Source organism: Aptenodytes patagonicus, chromosome 7 (genome assembly GCF_965638725.1).
Source record: "Aptenodytes patagonicus chromosome 7, bAptPat1.pri.cur, whole genome shotgun sequence".
NCBI classification, from domain to species: Eukaryota; Metazoa; Chordata; class Aves; order Sphenisciformes; family Spheniscidae; genus Aptenodytes; species Aptenodytes patagonicus.
Genome location: NC_134955.1, coordinates 19,724,657 through 19,745,979, shown reverse-complemented (window position 1 = coordinate 19,745,979; position 21,323 = coordinate 19,724,657). Strand labels below are relative to the sequence as shown.

At 37.7% G+C, this 21,323-nt stretch overlaps 1 protein-coding gene across 1 annotated transcript in view; it reads left to right on the top strand.

Moving 5' to 3' along the window:
• Window positions 1–9,819: 9,819 nt before the first annotated feature.
• Window positions 9,820–21,323, top strand: part of MUC2 (mucin 2, oligomeric mucus/gel-forming) — a 60,536-nt gene continuing 49,032 nt past the window's right edge. Inside the window, exons 1-11 of the mRNA XM_076343512.1 lie at window positions 9,820–9,889; window positions 11,546–11,810; window positions 14,340–14,454; window positions 15,147–15,237; window positions 15,633–15,742; window positions 15,982–16,198; window positions 16,656–16,781; window positions 17,490–17,607; window positions 17,931–18,069; window positions 18,709–18,819; window positions 19,827–19,896. Coding sequence (XP_076199627.1) covers window positions 9,820–9,889; window positions 11,546–11,810; window positions 14,340–14,454; window positions 15,147–15,237; window positions 15,633–15,742; window positions 15,982–16,198; window positions 16,656–16,781; window positions 17,490–17,607; window positions 17,931–18,069; window positions 18,709–18,819; window positions 19,827–19,896 — 1,432 coding nt within the window. The remainder of the gene's footprint in view (window positions 9,890–11,545; window positions 11,811–14,339; window positions 14,455–15,146; window positions 15,238–15,632; window positions 15,743–15,981; window positions 16,199–16,655; window positions 16,782–17,489; window positions 17,608–17,930; window positions 18,070–18,708; window positions 18,820–19,826; window positions 19,897–21,323) is intronic.

Here is a 21,323-nt window from a genome sequence, read left to right as displayed (position 1 = left end):
TTAGCTTCGTAAAACCAAATTCTGTAAGTTCAAAATTACTGCTTGCACCCTTCATGCAAATCTCATCTATGCATCCCAGTTTAGGATGAAGTGAATTGCTCTTTCCAAGTTCACTGAATTCCCCTCGGTTTTCTGTTCGCAGCTTATTTTGGCTATGTTCCACATACTAGCTTGCATAAGAGAGACCTGGCAAGTACAGGGTCACAACATGAAAATGGCGGTTTCATCAAAAGAGGAAGTTTTTCCTACAACAGCTGCAAAGTAGCTCCTATTAAAACTCAGATAATCCATGTTTTGTAATCTCTATGTTTAATCAGTTCATATTCTATGTGTTCTATATAGTTTTGTGTATAATCAATACTATCCCTTGTTTAGTTAGTAGCAAATTAAAATCTCATACATCCTCAGTCAATTCAGGGGGATTTTTTGCTTTGATTTGCGTGACCCAACCTGAAAAGAGTCCTGTGATGACAAAATGAAAACAAAAAGTTTAGGACAAGAGATGAAAGCATTAAAGATGGGGGTTTTTTTAACATATCTGTATTCCCATAGATTTCTTGCAAAGAAAGGGAAAAGTTTACCCCCAAATGCATTTAACATTAACAGAAAACAATAATTTTTCAGGTGATGGCTAGAAGTATGATTTACATTTTATTTTATTATAATAGTTGTCTTCAAGAGCTCATGTGCCTGCCTCCATCTTTCCATTTCCGTAATATCCTAAGTTACCTTGAGCACTTTGTAATAAATCTGCATTAAAGTCTGACCATTTTTTACCATTTTTGTTGTTTTAAAGACCTTTTTTGAATGATGGATGATTTACAGAAGAATGCTCCCCTACTGTCAGACAGTGCTAGCTCTTGGATTCAATACCTGTAGAATAAAGGTCTAATTGCATTTTTAGTTTGTAGACAAGCATGTTCAGTCTGGTCTAAAATACTAGAAGAAGATCCTTTTTGAAGCATGTGGCTCTCTGAGATGGTAAAGAGATGTTTCTGTAATAATTTATGTACAGGTGTATTGGGTTTACATGGCAAGATTTTGGTAGCAGGGGAGCTGCAGGGGGGACCTCTGTAGGAAGAGACTGGGACTGCCCTGTGCCGGACACAGACTGACTCCAGCAGACCCATGACAGCACAGAGCTGAGCCCATCAGCCATGCTGGTGGCACCTCTGTGGATGTATATTTAAGAAAGGGTAAAATGCTGTGTAGCAGTGAGAGAGGGAAGGAAGGAAGAAGCGTCCTATTGAGGAGGGGGAGTGAGAGAGCTGCTGGGTAAGGGTTCGCAGCCAGCCAAGGTTAACTGACCACAGCAGGAAAAATAAAGAATCTTTTTATCTAATTAAATTACAGGTTTGCCTGACTAGAGCAACGCTTAATGCGGTATTGATGAAGTACTGTTCTGAACTGGAAGATTTACTCTGGTCTCTGTCTTGGGAAAGTACAGAGAAGATATTATCACTTATCTCCTAGACCTGCTTTCGATTTAGCCTTTTTATTAAGGTATTTGCTTACAGCAAACATCTCTTGTTATGAAGATATCAGTTATCAGTTGTTATGAAATACTTTTTCTCTATAATATTTCTAACATACAGAAGCATTGCTGGAAAAATAACTGTTCTTCAGACTGGGCACAGAAAGATGATTTTACTCTGATATCCACGTTCTGCATGCTCTTACACATCACCAACATTCTGCTGTGGTATGTTCAACTAAGTCTTACTGTCCAGATAAATTTAACTTCTTTTTTTAATCTTTCTCTTTGCATAAACTGAGAAACATCTTTGTAAATGACCTTAAACAATCTGGGCTTATATCCATACTAAAGTTTCCATTCCCAGGATGTGAGCTATATTTTATATCAAATGTTTGGATTAACTGAAACCATGGCCCTCCTCCCTCTTCTCATCAGTAAGTCCCTCTAATTTCTGCATTGTAGAGTCATGCTCACTCCTGCTTTCCTTGTCTTTAGAAAAATGAAACTCTTAAGTATTCTGTGCAAAGTTGAAGAGTTTCAAAAGGAGGAGGGAGCCTTAGAGTCCAGGGATTCTGGTATTAGAATCGAATCGTTCAGTTGGAAGGGACCTACAATCATGTAGTCCAACTATATTCTCACTGGAGATGTGAATGTGAGTCCCCAAGACAGATTTAGGTATGTCAGCCCTCACTGAATGAGTACTCCGTGAGCTATAGAATGAAAAAAAGTGTCCTCCTCTGGCATCATTTTGAGAAAAGGCTCTGTTTTTTGAAAGGCATGAAGCACCCATGTTCATGAAGAGAGTTGTGTCTATGAAGGTATTAGTCATGATCCACAGAGAAGAGTTAAATTTAAACATACTCGTTTTTTTGAGATTTTCCTCTTGCCTGGTCCAGACAGCTCCTTCAACTGTCCAGACAGTTCAGAATGCTGGATGTATACATCTCATTTTGAGCCCTTGCTGTATATTGCTTAAGTACTTTCATGGTTCTGTATCTCTGGCTGTGTGTTGAATTCTGCAGTTGTAAATATTGGGACAGGAGTTTTGTGGAGACATACATCAAAACTGTGAGGTACCCTGATACTCTGGGAAACAGTTCTTCTGGACATCAATTACCTATAATTTGAAGTTATAATCAGATCTTTTTTTTTCCAAATTGTTTTTATCCAGTCCTTCCAAAATTTGAATGTAGGTAGTCCTAGTAGATGCAATACATAACTGGATGGCATGGACTGTCAGTCTCACTGCTGGTGTTTTATAATGCAGATGATCTGCTTCTGAGAATTGACATTTAAAAAAGCAGTAACTGAAAAGGAGAAACAGTAAGGAATGCCCAAAAGTATTTTTTGGTTTTCCTCCTGGTTTTGTTCTCTATTTTTTTCCCTTTCAAAAGGTACCATAATGAGTGATCATATTCAAATTTTGAAAATGCATGGAAAATAAACACAAACAGTACAAAATATCATGGAATTGTGTGAAGGAAAATATTTCTCAGGTTGTCTAATTCATCCTTCCCTCTCCTTTGCTGTGTGGGAGGTAGCAGCTCTCAAAGTGTTCTCCAATATACACTGTTATATTCACAATGTTGCTGTGATACAGCACTCGGTATTGACAGTGTTGTCTTTTTGATGATTCAAAAGTTAATTATAAAGTAATGTTGTTAGAAAATGTGCGTGGCAGCTGGAAGACTTGGATATGAGTCAGATGTATCCTTGCATTTGATGTAGTTTTTCCCTCTCACGTACAACAGAAGGCACTAATAATTACATAACTGCTTATTTACATAACAGAAAAAAGTTTACCATAACTATGGCAGTGTAGTAAATTGTACCATCAGGATCGTAATATTTAGTGGTAGGAGGAGGAAGACTAAAGATTCTTAGCTAAATGTTCATGTAATTGAACTCAAGTTTCCGTAGTGTCCTGTGGAACCATCACCATAGTTATACGATGGCTCAGAATATTGTTTAGCTCAGCTATTTGATATTAAATCTTAAATTTATGAAATTCTGTCAGGTCAGTAGAAGTGTTGACTGCATGCCATTAAGTAAGCCATTCCATCAAGGGTTGAGCAAAATGGGAAAAGTTTAATGTATCAGCCAAGTGACTAGACTGGACATTTCATAAAATAGGAGAATATACTGTATTAAACAGGCATTCAGTGCAATATTTGGAGGGTCATTCAAAAATTCTGGTTTTGAAAGCTAAAAGATAACTCACAGCAAATGACTTGGAGGCCATATCCGTATACTGCTGCAAAAAGGAAGGGAAGAGCGAAGGATTTGCTCTCTGGTTTTGTTTGTGGCAGTAAGGTGAGTCTGATTTCCCAGATGGCACCTGAAAATAGAATCATAGAATCATAGAATCATTGAGGTTGGAAAAGACCTCTAAGATCATTGAGTCCAACCGTCAACCCAACACCACCATGCCCACTGAACCATGTCCCTAAGTGCCTCATCTACTCGTCTTTTAAATACCTCCAGGGATGGGGACTCAACCACTTCCCTGGGCAGCCTGTTCCAATGTTTCACCACTCTTTCAGTAAAGAAATTTTTCCTCACATCCAATCTAAACCTCCCCTGGCGCAACTTGAGGCCATTAATATTAAAATATTAAGTAAATGCAAATTTACTTCAGTTCCACCATCAGTGTCAATAGGAATTTTGAGACAAGGAGATGGTAGAAAATATTAGTAGAGGAAAATTGCAATTAAAGCAAGTATGCTCACTTTGTTTCTTGTTCAAACCCTAACATCTCCTTGATATGTGAACTCCATTGAGAGAACACAGGTTTAGGTGCACAAGTTTTGCCTAGAATGTTTCCCACCTTCTTAGTGAGCTGTATTTTCAGAAAAAAAACTTTTTCAGAGGACAGAGGAAAAAATGCACATTTTGCCAGTATTTTAATTCCCAATGTTTCCTAGAGAGAAAATAAAAGATTTGAAAAATCCCACTCCACTGGGGTAAAATTGCCAGAGAGAAAGGCATATGGAGTATAATTCCCTTGATGCCTTTTCTATGTCATCTCTTCTTGGCTCTGTCCATTTCCCTGTAGTAAATCTAATAGATGCTTGAACAAAGGAGAACTGTTCTAATCTTTTTTTAAATTGTCAAGTATTCTTCCATGTGTATTGATATAGAAGCTGTCGTGCTGAGGCTTTTCGCAGACATACCTTTTCTAGAAGGTAAGTGTTAGTAGGAAAGTTTACTAGTTGAAGTTATTACTTACTACATCCATTCCTAATCTCCAGTAATTGTGTGTCACGTTTATCCCCATTTGTACTTAATTGGAAGAGAAAGAAATGTTTTGCAACCTTAGTCTCAGAGTATGAGCTACCAACAAAAAGAAGGAAGTATTATGAGTGGAAAATGGATGCTAATCTTAAAATTTCTACACCAAACCATTTAAGGAAGGGCATGTGAGAATGTTATACTCTAACTAGCATCAGCAGATACCTTACACTATTGTATTTGTTTGGATAAAAAAGAATGCCAGTAACCCAAAGACTTGCTCAAGTTCACAGCGATGAAATTAGTGGTAGAGCTGAGATTAGTCCTATGAGAAATCAAATACCTTAGGGTAAAATGATAGGATAATTAATTACATGATATTAGCCCATTTCCAGAAGGGACCTAGGATCAATCAAAAGCATGTGGGTTTTTGTAACATTGCCTTAAATAAAAGCTTGACTGTTGAATACATTTATATGGACATTCTGTGTATTAAAGTTCTTTTCATAAAAACAGTAACTAGTGACTTCCCATTAGAAAGTCTGAAAGAGCAATAAATTGGTTATAGCCATGGTTTTTGCCAGTTTTTTCTAATTCTTTAATAACATAAAACCCATAAATTAATAATTTCAGTAATTTTATACCAGTTGTACATCCATATAAATACTGGCTCCTTTTGTGTTGATAATTTTAGGTTAATCTGTTGACAGCATATATATCAAAAGGAAATGCATCCCCATTACTTCTACATCATTGCTTCAACACTCTCTTTCATGCACTGTTCAGCCTTCTGCTGCTTGTCTCTGTGCTTTCTTAAGTTTTTGTCAAGGTGTGCTATAGAGTGCTTACTGGTGTCTCAGTCAAGGAAGTACTGTGATTGTGTGTCAGACATCTCTTAATTCATAACCTGCCTATATTTTGCCATAGCTATTTTAGAATGGCTGCCAGGGAGTTCAGACAACCCATCTCTGTGCTTGAGATAAGGGGAGTAATGTGTATATCGTGCCGTTGGATGGTCGTGTGGAAGGCTTTGTGTGCTCTGGTGAAATGCTGGCAGGTGGAAGAGTAACAGAACAAAATCCCATGGCTACTTCTGCAGAGCAACATCTGGTTTGACAGCCTGTGATCAGCAGCAAGTCAAAAATACAAAAACAGATGTGGAAAAAATTTCAGTCACCAGGCATAATTGTACTTTCTGAGGTATTTGTACAGTGGTCATCCTGGGATTACTGTGACAAGACTGCAATGAGATTCTCTCTTGGTATGTTATGTTAAGAGATAGAAACAGACCCCAAATTCTTGAAAAAATATTTATTCTTCCTAAAACAATAAGCTTAGCCAGGTGTCTGCTTAATTTTATCTTAAAGTAATATAAATTTTCCATACAGGCCATTTTCTTCTGCGGTGTGAGTCAGAATGAAGATAATCTTCTGTGTAGGTTCTCTTTTTAACAGAAAGTATACTGCAAAATATATTTACACTGTAATTAATATGAACATTAAAAGTTAGCTATGCTGATGGAATGATTAGAAATAGTCTCATAAAAGTTTAAGGGTAGGGAAACACTCAATGCGTTGACACAGCTATAACTCAAAACACATATTTAATCTCTCCCTCTGCATCTGCTGCTATAACAAACACACTTGCCATGCAATCAACTTTTTTTTTAAACTTTGAATTTTAGCATTGGCTGTTGTAGCACTGGTGTTGGGTCTCCTCGGTCAGGCATATAGTGAAAGATTATGGGAACTTATATTTCTACTCATGGACTTCAGGAACTTTTAAAAAACTATCTCTGTTAAGACTCAGCAGTGGGACCTAAATATGAAAACACTCCTTCTCATCGCTTGTTCTGGTGATGCTACTTGCACAGTGATACCTTCTACCCAGTTAGGATTCCATATGTTTTCAGTCGTAGTGTCCCTACTGGGAGAGGATTGAAGTGCATGCAGAATTATAAGAAGAAGTATCATTGGTGTTAAAGGTAAATGAACACCTGGTATTGGAAAAAGGAAGATGACTTCTGATTAAGATGACCAGAAGCAATGAATGGCATGAAGTTCCATAGACAGGTCAACTCAGATGTAGAGAATTGATGTAAGCTTAAAGCAAAGATGCTAATGCTAAAGCAGAATTATCTTTGTTCCAAAATGGATTGATTACTTCAGGTTGTCAAACAATTTATAGTAAATAAATTAATGCATACATATGGATGTAGAGTTATCTGTGCGTTAACAGTAAGATTCTTCTGGATTAAAATGCGTAATCCAATAAACTGTAAGGTAGCTGAGCATGAAATAAAACAGGTGATGATGTCTACTTCAAAGACTGATTATTTCTGAAAGGCATATAAAGCAGCTGGTAGACAGGTTCATTACCCTCTTGGCAATAAGGAAACAGAGATGGTATATTTTAGGACACTTTCTAGTGCTAGAAAAAGTACAAATACTTGTGAATTGTGAAGATAAGGATCTGTACTCACTTCTCCTCAGATCAGCATAGCCATGTAAGCTTGAGTGCAAATTCTGTAAGAGTGGTCTCAATGCTCAAAGGCATGTTGCTTTCCTTTATTATCCAGTTTGGGATGTCACAGCGAGACACAGCTTCCTATATGTCAGAAGAAGGGACAATGAGAAGTTGTTGGTCACTCTGAGAAGAAAAGACTGGAGAAGGAAAATAGTCCTGTTTTAACCTTATAGCCCAAGAAGGAATCATGCTCCCTGTACAGGCAGGCCAGAGCAGGAGCAGAGAAAATCAGTCACTAAAATTTAGTGGCTAAGAGTAGCTCTTCAAGGGGTTAGATCTATCCATATCACCCAAAGAGAGGTGCATCTCTCACCTGCATAGGAGAAAAACACCTGTATATTGAACTGAGGGATAGTGCATCTTTAGGTGAAGGATTATTATCTTTCACAGTCCCAGAAAATGAATGGTGCTGGTTCCAGATCTAGAAGTTTCATGGTAAAGAAACCTGAATGGAAAATATGTACATTTCCAACTTATACCTGTAAGCATGCACATCCAATTTAATCTAAAAAGGGGTCAGTTCTGCTGTGTACATGGAGTTGCTGTTACAGTTTGCAAAGACTGTATATGAATTAAGTCACAGAGACTCTTTTTTCTGGGGCAATAGTAGTTCCAGACAGGAGACTATCTGGAAAAACACAGGGAGGAAAGGAAAAGCTCAAAATAAAGTCTTTTGGGAATCTCCTAAGTACTTTTAGAAAACATTTCTGAAATAAGAGTTTTGGTGGCATAAAAGACAGAAAATTCCACAACGGGAGATATCTCTGAGGTGTCATAAGAAGTTAGACCTGCTAAAGTAACCATCAAGTAATGGTCTCTGTAGACAGTGTTTCTTCTTTTTTCTCTAAATGGTTTGTTCTAACTGGTTATTACTGTTTTTATTTTTATATTCCAAGAAGGAAAATCAATTCTATATTCTTCTAGTGATAGACTCCCAAAGGAGAAAAGGGTGACTACTTAATTTCAGTCATGAGTGTTGGGTGAATGATACCCTAGGTAAGGGTGAGAGAAGTGCAAATCTGTTTCCTCAAACAGGAAAAGCAGAAAGTCTAAAACCTTTTGAGATGTATTGAGGGAAAACAGGAAGATGTTCGGGTTGAGGCTAGGCTGTACTTGAGATAAAAATAGCAAATAAAATAAAACAACAGCTAAAGACCATGCCTTTATGACAAAAGGGTGTTTCTAGTTGACCAGAGCAGCCAAAAGGGCTAAGTGAAGAGTTTCCTTCGTGTTTTACAAAATATAAAAGTTCTACTTGTAATTTGAGCAATGAAAGTAAGGAACACTGAACAATTAAGAGGATTAGAGATTTCTAGACACTGCACTGAGAAACTTTTGATGAGAAAATACAGAGCCTGGCCTGGGAGCTTTAAGAAGTAAGCCCTGTTAGTGCCAAGAAGCAGGCGTGTTAAAAGATCTGTTGAAATAAGTGAATTTTACCTCAAGGAGCCTGTGTTTTGTCTTCTGAAGAGAGTTCCAGAAACACTTTCTCAAAGGAACTTTTCAGAGTAAAATACAGTGCATGTGGAAATCTTGTATTTCTGAAGCAGCATTCTGAACTGGTTCCTGGTTCTGTTTTCTGCTTTCTTCTCCTCCTAAGGACCCTCTTCATCTTTCTCTGCACAAAGCAAAGCTGACCCTATAGCTTTTGTAGGATCTGTTGTGGGACAGTAGACTGTAAATTTATCATTCATGTAGAAGATAAGCAAGAACAAGCTGTTTAGGGGGATTCTGTCTGAAAACAATTGTTATTCCATCTGGACTGTAATGTTTTCCCCTTTTTCCTTTTTTTTTTTTTCCTTTTTTTTTTTTTTCCACTAAAGCTTATTATGTTGTGAAAGCCTCTACAACCTTTTGATGGACTTTCTGTTATACCATGACAATGTTCGATAGAGCATTTCTTTTGCTGTGAATTCCTTGAACTTACCTTGTCATCCCATCTCAATTATGTTTTGGGCACAATATGCAGTATGGGCTATACCTTGTTTTAGATGCTCCCCAGAGCTTTACAAATTAAAGGAATCCAACAATTGCTTGCAAAATAATTTTACCATGCATGGTGTATCATTTTTATTTGTAAGGGTTACTGTTGTCTACAAGGAGCTTCACAAGCATTGTTTAATTTTTACAGAAATCATTCTATGTGATGGTGAAAATTGAAGAATCCTTTGGCTTTGAAGCCATTGTTTGAGGGTATCTCATCATAAACTTCCTTCAAGGGATTTCTTTGTTCAGCCACTCCAAAATTCACTATTTGTTATAGGATTTACTGAAGGTTAAACTTGGCATGAGCATTTGAAGGGTTTAAAAGCATAGCACCCTGTAGATTAAATAGAGCAATAAAAAATTGCATGATTACTGAGTCAATATTATACCATTTCCTGTATAATGAATTCCTTCATTTATGGTGAAAAATACCTGTCTGTTTACTTCTTGTCTTCTGTAAATATCACGCCTATTTTTTTACCCCTCCTCTTTCCTCCTCCCTTTGTATCTCCTCCCCTGTGATAGAATCAATTACGTCAGTGGATATTATATAAAGAAAAATTTTCAGTGGAGTTCCCAGTTCACTCACCTTAGTCACCATGGGGCTAAGAGTTGCCAGCCTTTTTATGCTCTGGCTGGCCCTTTCCTATGCAAATGAAATAAGAAAAGGTAAGCTCTAGAAATGAAATGGTAGCAGATTGTCTCCTGGGAAAGAGGGAGAGAATTAAAATACCACTGCAGAGGTCGAAGGAGGCAGTGCATTTAAATAATGAACTGAAGTTTTAACATGCCTTAAATTTCTTAAACTCTCAAATATGGAGGCTACGTAGCTTAGCCAACATAGGTAGATACTGCTCTTTTTGGAGAGATTAGTACCTATATCTACTGCATTAATCTCTAGTTTGATGTGCTTGGAAAATATTTTCAGTGTTACTTTTCTTTCCATGTGTTGAGACTTTCCTAGGCATGGCAACTGTTTGGCAGAAAGCAACTATAGGAGTTTGGGAGGTACATTGTTACAGCAATGAAGAAAGTGGATGATTGTGCCTTCTGTTACTTTGGAATGACATAAATACTTTCTTCAAAAATTAATGTAGTAACATTGGACAAAGCTCATTTTGCCATTCAGGACATTAATAATCCTTTTGTAAAAGCTCTAATTTACTCTATTTGTTATCAACTTTGTTTGAAGTGTTGAAATGGAGCTCTCATACTGAAAACTATTTTTCGAGGAATAGGTGATGAATTTTGTGCAGTGATCAGGTTTGGGATATTAGTCTTGGTCTGCTGTGTCTTGAATTCAGCAATGGGAGGAAAGCATTATTTTGCATTTAGTATCCCAGCTGTGAGCTCTGGGAGAATCTCTGTGTAGCCTTCCTTCTAGGGAGAGAAGCATACCAGCTTGGCCAGATGTATCTGGTATGATTGATACCATCGAAGTACAATAACTTAGAGGTCCCTTTGGTAGTTTCACTTTCTCAAATTAAACACGCAAGAAAATCATGTGAAGATGAGAGGCATGTATGCTTTTGGTACCTTGGCAAGCTTCTCAAGTATGCTCAGCTTTTATGTTCACCCCTAATCTATAGCATCTTGAGATTTATCAGATACTGTGTTAATTTGTACTATTTGTTGGTATAGATGGCTGGGAAGGGAACAAATATCTTCATCTTTTGCTATTGCAAAAAAAAAATTTTTTTTTTTTTTGCTCCTACTATAGTTATTTTCTGACCTATCTTCTGAAGAATTTCTATTCTGTAGTAATAGAAATCACTACTTGTGTTAGGAAAAGAAGGAATTCTTGAAAAACTCCTGTTGTGCAAAAGTCCTTTCATAACATTTAAACTATTTGCCTTCCAGAGTAGGAGTGGTACTTCCTTGGTTTCCAAACTGTGTTTTCTTTCTAGTCCATGTTGCATCAGGGAAGAAAACAGCTCTTAGAAATATTTAATATTGCTAAAAATAATACTGTGATTCTGAAAAAATTCCTATGTTTGGCAAAGCAGCTCCGTTGCACTGATGCACCAGCTTGTTAGTGGTCAGAGAGTTAAGTTTCCCCACCTCATGCAGACAAGTTCCTTGACCTCAGTGAGGATTATAAGATATACCCAGGTCTCAGCAGTATTTGTTAATGTCTTATTTTCCATTAGAGATGCACATCTCTTCTGCTTAATAGGCAGATACTTGATCAGGCTTGAGATCTGTGGAATCACTGCACACGTTGCAAGTAGTTTCTACTGTAAAATGCAACACTTTTACCTTTTCTTGACACTAGCTTGTTCATTTCACTTTTTTCATGCCTATTTCTTTTTCATCACTTAACAGGAAGGACAAGAAACCATGGCCACTATGTCTGCAGCACTTGGGGAAACAACCATTTCAAAACTTTTGATGGAGACATCTATCAATTCCCTGGCATTTGCGAGTATAATTTTGCTTCTGACTGCCGAGAGTCTTACAAGGAGTTCTCTGTCCACATTCAGCGTGCTCTGAAGAGCGATAACCACCCTGAGATCCAGTATATTCTGATAACAATCAAGGACTTTACAGTGTACCTCAAACCAAAACTGGCAGTGGTGGATGGGCGGATGTAAGTTCCTTTAGTATAATAATATTTCAGAGAAATGTGCTGGGAAGATAAAAGCAGGATTGATTCTTTACACAGCTGTCTTTATACCATTAAGGTAACTGCTACAAGCATTTCCACAAGCAAAAAAAAGCCCTTTGAAATCCAGCATAAAAATTACTTTGGGGAGGGGCTTTAGTATTAATCGTCATTTCTACACTGGCATAAGGGATTATTTAAATGCAAGTCAGGAAGAGGTTTGAGTGAATTGTTCTTCTTCTGGTTGTGCAGGAAACAATGCAGCTTATGAGACAGATCTTTCACTGGCATAGAATGACATAGCTTCATTTGTTTTATGGCATCACCTTGAGTTTACCTTAGCAGATGGTCTAGCAAATCCTCAAAAATGAAGATGCATTTTTCTGGGGTCTTTTTCTCTTATTTTGTGGCAGAAGAGAGGTGGTTTTTTCTGATCTTCATAAATAATTCTTTAAGGTCCGATGGCCATTCCTCAAGGGATTATAACAGATATAATGCAGGTCAAAATTTACATGAATTTGTATGTGGTATGTATATGTATATGTTATATGTACTTTCTCACAGTGAGCGGTAGTATTTTTCTCCTCCTGTAACATGGCCACACAAAGAACTAGTTTGATGCCATTACTGGTGCCAAGTAGTGTCTTAACCTAGCCTTTCCTATCATTAGCCTATCCTTTCAGTGTGTGTATATATACACACTGAAACAGGTGAAGAAACTCATACATTCAGACATAATTCTGAAGATGGAAGAAACTGGCTGTTAGTATGTCTTAGTATAATTTAAAAAAAAAATCCTTTCTATTGGCATTGTAGGACTGGGTTTTGTCCAGCTTCTGCCCTGAAGTTTGGAAGCCACTGCAATGAAAATCTGTTCAAAGATAGAAAATAACATTCAGTTTTCCAAGGATCATACCAGAATGCATAACAAAATGACATGAAGTTATAAAAAATGCATTCTTGCCCCAAATTGAAAAAGCCCTTTATTGTGTACTCAAGTCTTAGAAAGAACTCCATGAAAAACAAGTTTAGAAATCCTTTAAAAATTGTTTTTCTTAACCCAAGCCTCTTTTTGTTTTAGGTAGTGTTCATAAAACAATAGATCCCTTCTGAACAGGTTTTTGCTGCATGGGGGATTTAGGGTTTTTGTAGAACTTAATTTCCCATGTTGCTCTTTAAATGGCATATGATGCATTGTCATGTAAAATAGCATTTCACACTACTGAAGTGAAAACTGTAAAGTAGAAAAATGTATGAATTTGCCTTTTGGTACCTGATCCACTGATTGATTGAATGTCCTAGTATTAGAAAAAAAGATAAATATTCCATGCTGTGATAGCTGAAAGGTGAAAAGCTGCCCAATGTTTTATAAACCCTCTCCAAAAACATGATCTCATAAGGCCTCATTGTCCAGAGGATGAACAATGCAGCCAAAAGTAGAAATAATGGCTTCTGAGTTCCCGCCTAATATTTAGATGTGTAAGTGATTTAGCCATGTTAAAAACGCCTGAGGTAAATAGTTGGAAAAATCCCAGTGATAGGACATTAGGAGATAAAGTTCTCCCAGTCAAGAGACTAGTTAAGAGGAGATGTGCATAGACATACATCAATCAATAGGTAACAATTATATTGGCAAATCTGTAGAAAATGAACTGGTTAATTTGACTGGATTCCAGTTCACACTACTTCTGTCTGAACAGGCTCTAGTTCTTTAGACTTTATAGGATGAGGCTGCTTGCCACAATCCCTTTATTGCTGAATGAAATTCAGCAGTGGGACTTGCTACATAGTGCACTGTAAGACAGACGTACAAGAGCAGGAGAGAGATCTGGTGAAATGATTCTTTATCAGACAAAAACATCTACACTCAGCCTTCTGCAAAATATCTTATGTCACATTAAGATGCCTTGTTGTCACCATTAACAAGCTTGGTCCTATCAACCGAAAACTAATGAACTAACTACTGAAACAAACTACTGAATTCCTCTTAACATGCTCCTTTCTTTTCAAACTTCTGTTGGCAGTCCTTGTATCTGCCTGTGCTTTTTGAATTCTCTCTTGAGGAGGAAGATCTTTGCAAAGGAACATTCATTCTCTCTGAAATGATTGTCAGATCTTTTGCTAAAGAAAAACTTCCATTTATGTTGTTACTTCTTTCATTGAAGTAAATTATTAGGGAGTGTTTGAATATCCTCTGTTAATACCACAATGATGATGGATTTTCCTTTGATTAAGTTGAAAACATCTGACATTTTGGCTTTTTTCTTAAAGAACCTGTACCCTTGGACAGGCTTTGCCTCTGAAATTGCTTTACCTTTTAAAGGCAATGAGTTATCATGTCAAGTGTCAGAGAGAGAGGATTTTATGCCTCATTAAAACAAGGCATCCTGTGCAGCTAGGATCAGGTAGACAGAGACTGGTTTCTCTATTCATTAGGGTATTTGGCTTATTACAGACATTCATATCATCCCTTATGTGTCTGTACTAATGCAAAGTCTCTGATTTTCTTCTTAGTGTGAAGACACCTTACTACAGCTCTGGTGTGCTCATTGAGAGCAATGACATTTACACCAAGGTTTATGCTAAATTAGGCCTGACTCTGATATGGAATCAGGAAGATGCACTGATGGTATGTATGATCCAAGTTTTTTTTATTGGTATTTCCTGGGTTTAACAGACTACTGTATACTGAACAGAAGTACAATCTCATGAACTGAACAGAGCTAGGCTGACTCATCCAACTGACACTCATAGTACCTTACTTTAAAAACATAAAACTCCTTTCTCTGCAATGTGATAGAGGTAGCAGTATGGCATGCAGATGATCTTACTGGTCTCAAGAAAGGGAGGAGGAGCTTTCTGAGAAATAGCTAATGTTTTTGCTATAGCACCCCAACAATCCAATCTGCATTTTCCTTCATTTGTCTTTTAAAGGACTGCCATCATTGACTTTCCTAATTTATAGCAAGACTTAAATTTTATCCCAGTATGGAAAAAAAGGAGAAGAAGAAAAACAAAAAGTCCTGTGATTTTAAGAATGCTTTCCTTTTCATCTTTATCACCATGGTGGTTACTGCCATTATTGAAATACAGGAGCTTCAGTCACTTCTTTCTGTTTTCTGTGTTACTTTTTGCATCTAACTGTGTGTTTATTAACTATGTTACAAATTCATTTGCAATAGCTACTTCTCTAAGAGTTTTGGGTTCACCATCACTTCTGTCATTTGGCAACTTCCCTTTCGAGTAAACCTATTTGCTTTGGAATGTCTTCATGCTCCAGGTAATTCTCTTCTGTTTTTTCTTTTTCTTTCCATTACCTAGGTGGAGCTGGACAGCAAATTTAATAACCATACATGTGGTCTCTGTGGGGATTACAATGGAGTTCCAATCTACAATGAGTTTTTCAATGGAGGTGAGTCATCCTACCATACTGACAGTTATCACAGAAGATAGGCTGATAAGCATTGTGCATAGGAGTATCACAGGAGAGCAAATTTCACGTGAGAGATTTCTGTGATTGGCCTGGAATAAACAGTATGTTTCAATGCTGCACTCCTGGTCTAAGGTTATTTTATTCCAGATGAATCATGTTCTTTTCTTTACTGGCCTTCTTTTCTCATTACCACTTGAAATTTTTAAGCACTCTTAGACATAATAGACGTAATTCAGAGCAGAGACCTGTGTCTGACAGGCATATTTGATACCATAATAACTGTTTTCCTTGATCAGTAGAGTGCCAGGTATCATCTGCTCCTTGTTGTCAATTTTTGGGGCTCAGCAAGTCCTCTTTGTAATTTTTTCTCATAGCTGCAAGCTACAATTCAATTACGTATGGGAATTTACAGAAGATCAGCAAACCCCATGCCAAATGTGAAGATCCTGATGAAACTCAGGCTCTTCCAAGCTGTAACAGGCATGTGAGTATTCCTAGTGGTGAACTTCACTTGCATGGGCACATGGAGACATCCTTGTGCTACGGGGAGTTAGTGTGTGAGGAGCTGGGAAGACTTTGTCCCTTCTAGGGCTAATGGTTTCTTCTTCCTTTCTTGAATAACTGTTGCTGTTCAGAATACAACAGTTTTTATGACAAGGCAGGAAGTGTCTAGAAGCTCAGGCACTTACAAATCTCTTAAATACTATTACTCTTCCTCCTTAGCGTGATGAGTGTGAGAGGTTGCTGACCTCCTCTGCATTTGCTGATTGTCGGTTACGTCTTAATTTGGAAATGTACATCCAAGCCTGCATGCAGGACAAGTGTGCATGCAATGGAAATGAGGACTCCTTCTGCCTCTGCAGCACCATCTCTCAGTATTCTCGCCAGTGTTCGCATGCGGGTGGCCGGCCAGGTGAATGGAGGACACAGTACTTTTGCCGTAAGTAGATATATAAATTCTACAAAAGAAACAAATATTTCATGGATGTAGCACTGTTAAACATTTAAATTCATTCCTTCTTTACAAAACTATAGGCATATATTATAAATTTCATACCAGTAGTGCAATAAACTACATACTATGTTCTTCCTGTTTTCTTCTTCTATTACCCTTGTTATTAAGAAAACTTTTTCAGCAAGTAGAAATTCTGTTCCCATTGAAAAACTGTAAGGTCTCATGCTGCAGATGACTGGGGTAATTTGATCTATTCAAGACCAAAAGATGAAAACATAAAAAGCAGGGAAAGCAGTTCAGAAACAGACAAACATGCTTTGCCAGATGGAGTCTGGCTTAGGACACCACTGACTTGAGGGGAGTAGGGGATATGACCTGTGGTTTCTGAGGAATGATGGACTTTACACTCAAGTAACTGGTGGCATCTTTCTCATTCTTTCAGCCAAGACCTGTCCTGATACCATGATCTATAAAGAAAGCAGTTCACCCTGCATGGATACTTGCTCACACTTGGAGATCAGCAGCCTTTGTGAGGAACACTACATGGATGGTTGTTTCTGCCCTGAAGGCAAGTGTTATTCTAGTTATTGTACCTGGAACAAAACCAAGAACTCTGGCAAAGGAAGTCAAAGCTAAAATAGTCAAATTATATCTTAAAAATTAGTACTGCTACTCATTATTTCCCCCCCTAGGGGAACATAATCATAAGGTTTTTAAAAAAGGAGGTCATAATTGATTAATTAATCAATGATTTTATAGTTAAATCATATTAACACAATGACAGGTAATAAATCTGCTTTTTACTTCTCAACAAATGAACTTCTGCTAATATATAGAAAATCATGGGGTTTAGGTTGAATAATTCTGAGACAATGGACATCATTTGCCAAGAGAATGATAATGAGGGACAGTGAGTGAAATTCTCAAACTTATTGTCAACCTTAGGAAAAAAGTTTACAATGATAGTCTACAGAGTATGCCAGAAGGACTGAAAATCTAAACATGTAAAATTCTGAGATTGTTCTTGTATACTTATGTTAAGCTTTTCATCTGTGTATAGTTATATAAATGGATAGACTTAGATTTTCAAAGCTGGATAAAAGTGTTTTCCATGTGTCTTGTATTACAAAAAGTAGAAACAGTATTCTTCACAGTTTTGATAATCTCAGCCTCTGCTTCCTGTGTCAAGTTGAGACCATGCCTCCTCTGAGACTTTCTTCTGTGGAAATTGCTTATTTCAGAAAGAGCTGGAATAGTTTACTGTTGTGCCTTACAGGAACTGTGTATGATGATATTACTGAAAAAGGCTGCATACCTGCTAGTCAGTGCCACTGCAAACTCCATGGAAAGGAGTATTCACCTGGAGAAAGCATTACCAATGAATGTGAAGAATGGTAAGGATCATGCTTGTTTATACACATTTCTTTGAATGATTGTAAATGGGTCTGTGTTTTTCAATCTTCCACTTAGTCATAGGAAACTTCCTGAAAACATTCTGAATTTAATATTTATGTTGTGTGTCTATACAACCAATTTTCTGAAAAGTTTTATTGTAGCTATGGCATATGGCAGAGGGGAAATCTTAAGGAAATGGTCAAAGATACAGTTTTAAAACACCTGGGGATATCTTGCTGTTTGCTATGTATACAGATTCTTTCAGTGCTCTCAGCTCCTGTAATATCCACAAGCATTTTTTTAATTATTTGTCTGTTTATAGCACCTGTGATTCAGGCAGGTGGACGTGCAAAGATCTACCCTGTCCAGGCACATGTTCACTGGAAGGAGGTTCCCATATTACCACCTTTGATGGGAAGAAATACACCTTCCATGGAGACTGTTACTATGTGTTAGCCAAGGTACTGTGTACTGTAGGGCTTTTCTCTTGTAAATACAAGTGTCTGTGCACTGATGTGTAACAGCTGTGAATTGTTGTTTTATTCCATTTTTATGGGATGTGGGAAGCAGAAATGTTAAAAGCTGTACTGGGTGGGCTGTAACAGCCCTAGGCGGGAGTTGGGCACTTACTGCAATGGGTGGTTAACTTAGTCAGATAGTAGACTACGTATGCTGTCATTATCTAGCGGAGTCCTTCATGTATAAGAAATCAAAGGATCACTCTGGCTGCATGGATAGGTAGACTGCAAAAATTGGCAGTTCTCGGGATTAGAAGCTCTCAGCCAGATTTGTAATAGCTGTTTCTGTGTCTGAGTGTCATAGTCAGCTAGGGAAAGGAGCTAGGCAGCTATTTCATTCATCTGTCCCTAAAATATCTGTTGCCTGTTCTAGAGAATGACAAATGTCTTGAACTAAAAACCATACCACTGAATTTGTTTGAAAGACAGTTCAGCTTCCAGAGCCAGTGCTGAAATGGTGGTCTTAATAGCTAAGTTCTATAGTAATTGTTATTGTAACTGATGACTTTAGTCTTTGTTTTGGAAATCATCTTGTGAGATTTTTGATTGGACTAATGGACATTTATTTCCCTGTGACTGTAGGGTACTGTAAATGACAGTCATGCTCTCCTGGCAGAGCTGGCTCCCTGTGGCTCCACAGACAGGCAAACCTGTTTGAAGACTGTTGTGCTGTTAGTAGACCACAAAAAAAATGTAAGTGTGCTGTGGGTTCTGCTAGATATGTTGAAAATTAGCATATTTCTCTTACTGTGGAGCAATAACTAATTCTTCTGGAGTTGCTATTGTGGATAGATAAGGCACCTCAGACAGGCTGAAAACCAACTCAGACTTCTGCCTCAAGAACTCAAAATAGACCTAAACTGAACAAAAGATGAGATTCAAATAAGCTGACATTTTCCCCTCTTCCCTTCTCTGCTTTGTACTGTATGATTATTCTCACTGTATTCCGGACTGGCTGGAAGTAAGAGTACCATTCTTCCTCCCCTCACAGTATTTTACTTTATGCAGATATCATTTTATAGATCTAATTACTCTTTTTCAGAAGAGATTCCACCTTTGGATGTTAATACAATCCAACCTTCTTAAATATTTATATTTTCATTCACTTTAGTATGCTGTTTGGTTATGGGAATATCTAGACTATATTTATACATAATTTTACATACATGTACACATAATTTTCCTCCTGTGTCTTCCATGTCCTTGCCAGCATAATTAGAACAAAATCAAACCAAATCAGAAACCCATCATTTTATGTTTCTGTATGTACAGACTAGCATTTTATGAGGAAGTTAAACAAACTGCTTTCTTACTGTGCCAGAATCATACTAAACCATTACACTGAAGCTGTGGCACATGCTTTTATAGGGAATAGGAACTTGCTATAGATCCTGAAGGCCCAATATTTTCTTTCACTTACTGATCCCAAGATGCCCAGTATAAATGAGTTTTGCATTTCGTTACTGCTATAAATTGTTGTAGGCAGGTGTAAGTGAAACACTGAATAGCAAGATGAAACCTTGCTTGTATCCTACAGGTCTGCGGCCGCATTCAATTTTCAGACAGATTCTTCCTTTCAAGGATTTTACGTTCTAGTCACAGTCTAAATGTGCAAAATGTCTCCCCTCTTAATTTTTTTTTATTAGTTCCTTTTCCTCTCAGTACTTGGAACCTCATTGATTCTATTTGCTATTATACAGGTGGTGGTTTTCAGATCAGATGGCAGTGTGTTACTGAATGACATGACAGTGAATGTGCCTCATGTGTCAGGTAAGGGACATAGCCTTGTGTGTCATGTGTCACACACCTGACTTCTCGTGTGGGGGTGTATTTTTGCAGAGGAAAAAGTGGAAGAGAAGAATATGAAATTTGTTCAGATTTTGGAACAGCTTGGGGATGAATGTGATTTAATAGTCATCACTGAGAATTTCATGGGCAGACTAACTCTGTATACAGTGGATGATTAAAAAAATGTCCCTTCACTTTTTTCATACATCTTGAATATACTTCTGCATGTAGCTTGGGAAAGAGGAATTGTCATGGCTTAAATTTAAAGCAGATAACTTAACCTGCCTATAAAAAGGAGTATTTAGCACTTTCTAAGTCTGGCTACATGGTGTGGGCATGTCCTGGCTCTCAGTCATGGTGAGGCTCAGGCATGTCTACCCCACCCCACTTCTTCCCCATGCTTTTCTTTTTTCCTGTGGGAAGAAAGCCTGGCAGAAGGTAACTGTTGTATTTTCTGGTCAACCAGGGCAGGAAAGAAGGATGTACTGTGTAGCACCCTCTCATCTTCCCAGCTCACTTGAGACATGAGTATCTTTTTATATAATCAGTGGATTTAGACAGACACTTTCAGAGGCTGACTCAGATCACCTTATTTAGGAGCCTAACTTCTCGTGGAAGGTCACTATCAGACAGCAGCTGTGAGCTCTGGGAGTAACTTTTGAAAGGAATGTAGAACTTCTCTTTATCACTCCTTTTTAGATATGTTCAGGCAGCACACTGAGACAGTATGTGTTGCTTGTTTACTGGCCTATCTGCAGATGGCAAGTTACTTGCAAGAAAGTAATTCTTTATCTGAAAGGACAAGAATTCATGGGATGATACATTCATGAATGCTTGCACAAAAACAATTAAAGTGTGTAGCTGAAAGTTCAGAGAAATTAAAGTGCTGTAGGCAATAAAATAGACCATCTAATAAGTAGATTAAATAGATAAATAGAGCATATAATAATAGATTTGCTATAAAAAATTGGTTAGCCAGTAGATGTTGGTTTTTTGGACTTCAGCAAATCTTTTGATACTGTCTCTCAGAGTATCCTTCTGGACAAAATGTCCAGCACACAGCTAGACAAGTCCATAATACATTGGGTTAACAATTGGCTGACAGGTCAGGCTCAAAGAGTTATAGTAAATGCGGTTACATCAGGCTGGTGGCCAGTCACCAGTGGGGCTCCCCAGGGCTCAATTTTAGGGCCAGTGCTTTTTAATGTTTTTATACATGGTCTGGATGCAGGAGTCAAATGTACATTAAGTAAGTTTGCCGATGATACTAAATTAGGAGGAGCTGTGGACTCCCTCAAGGGTAGAGAGATCTGAATAGACTAGAGAGCTGGGCAATCACCAACCATATGAAATTTACAAGAGCAAGTGCCGGATTCTGCACCTGGGATGGGGTAATCCTGGTTATACAT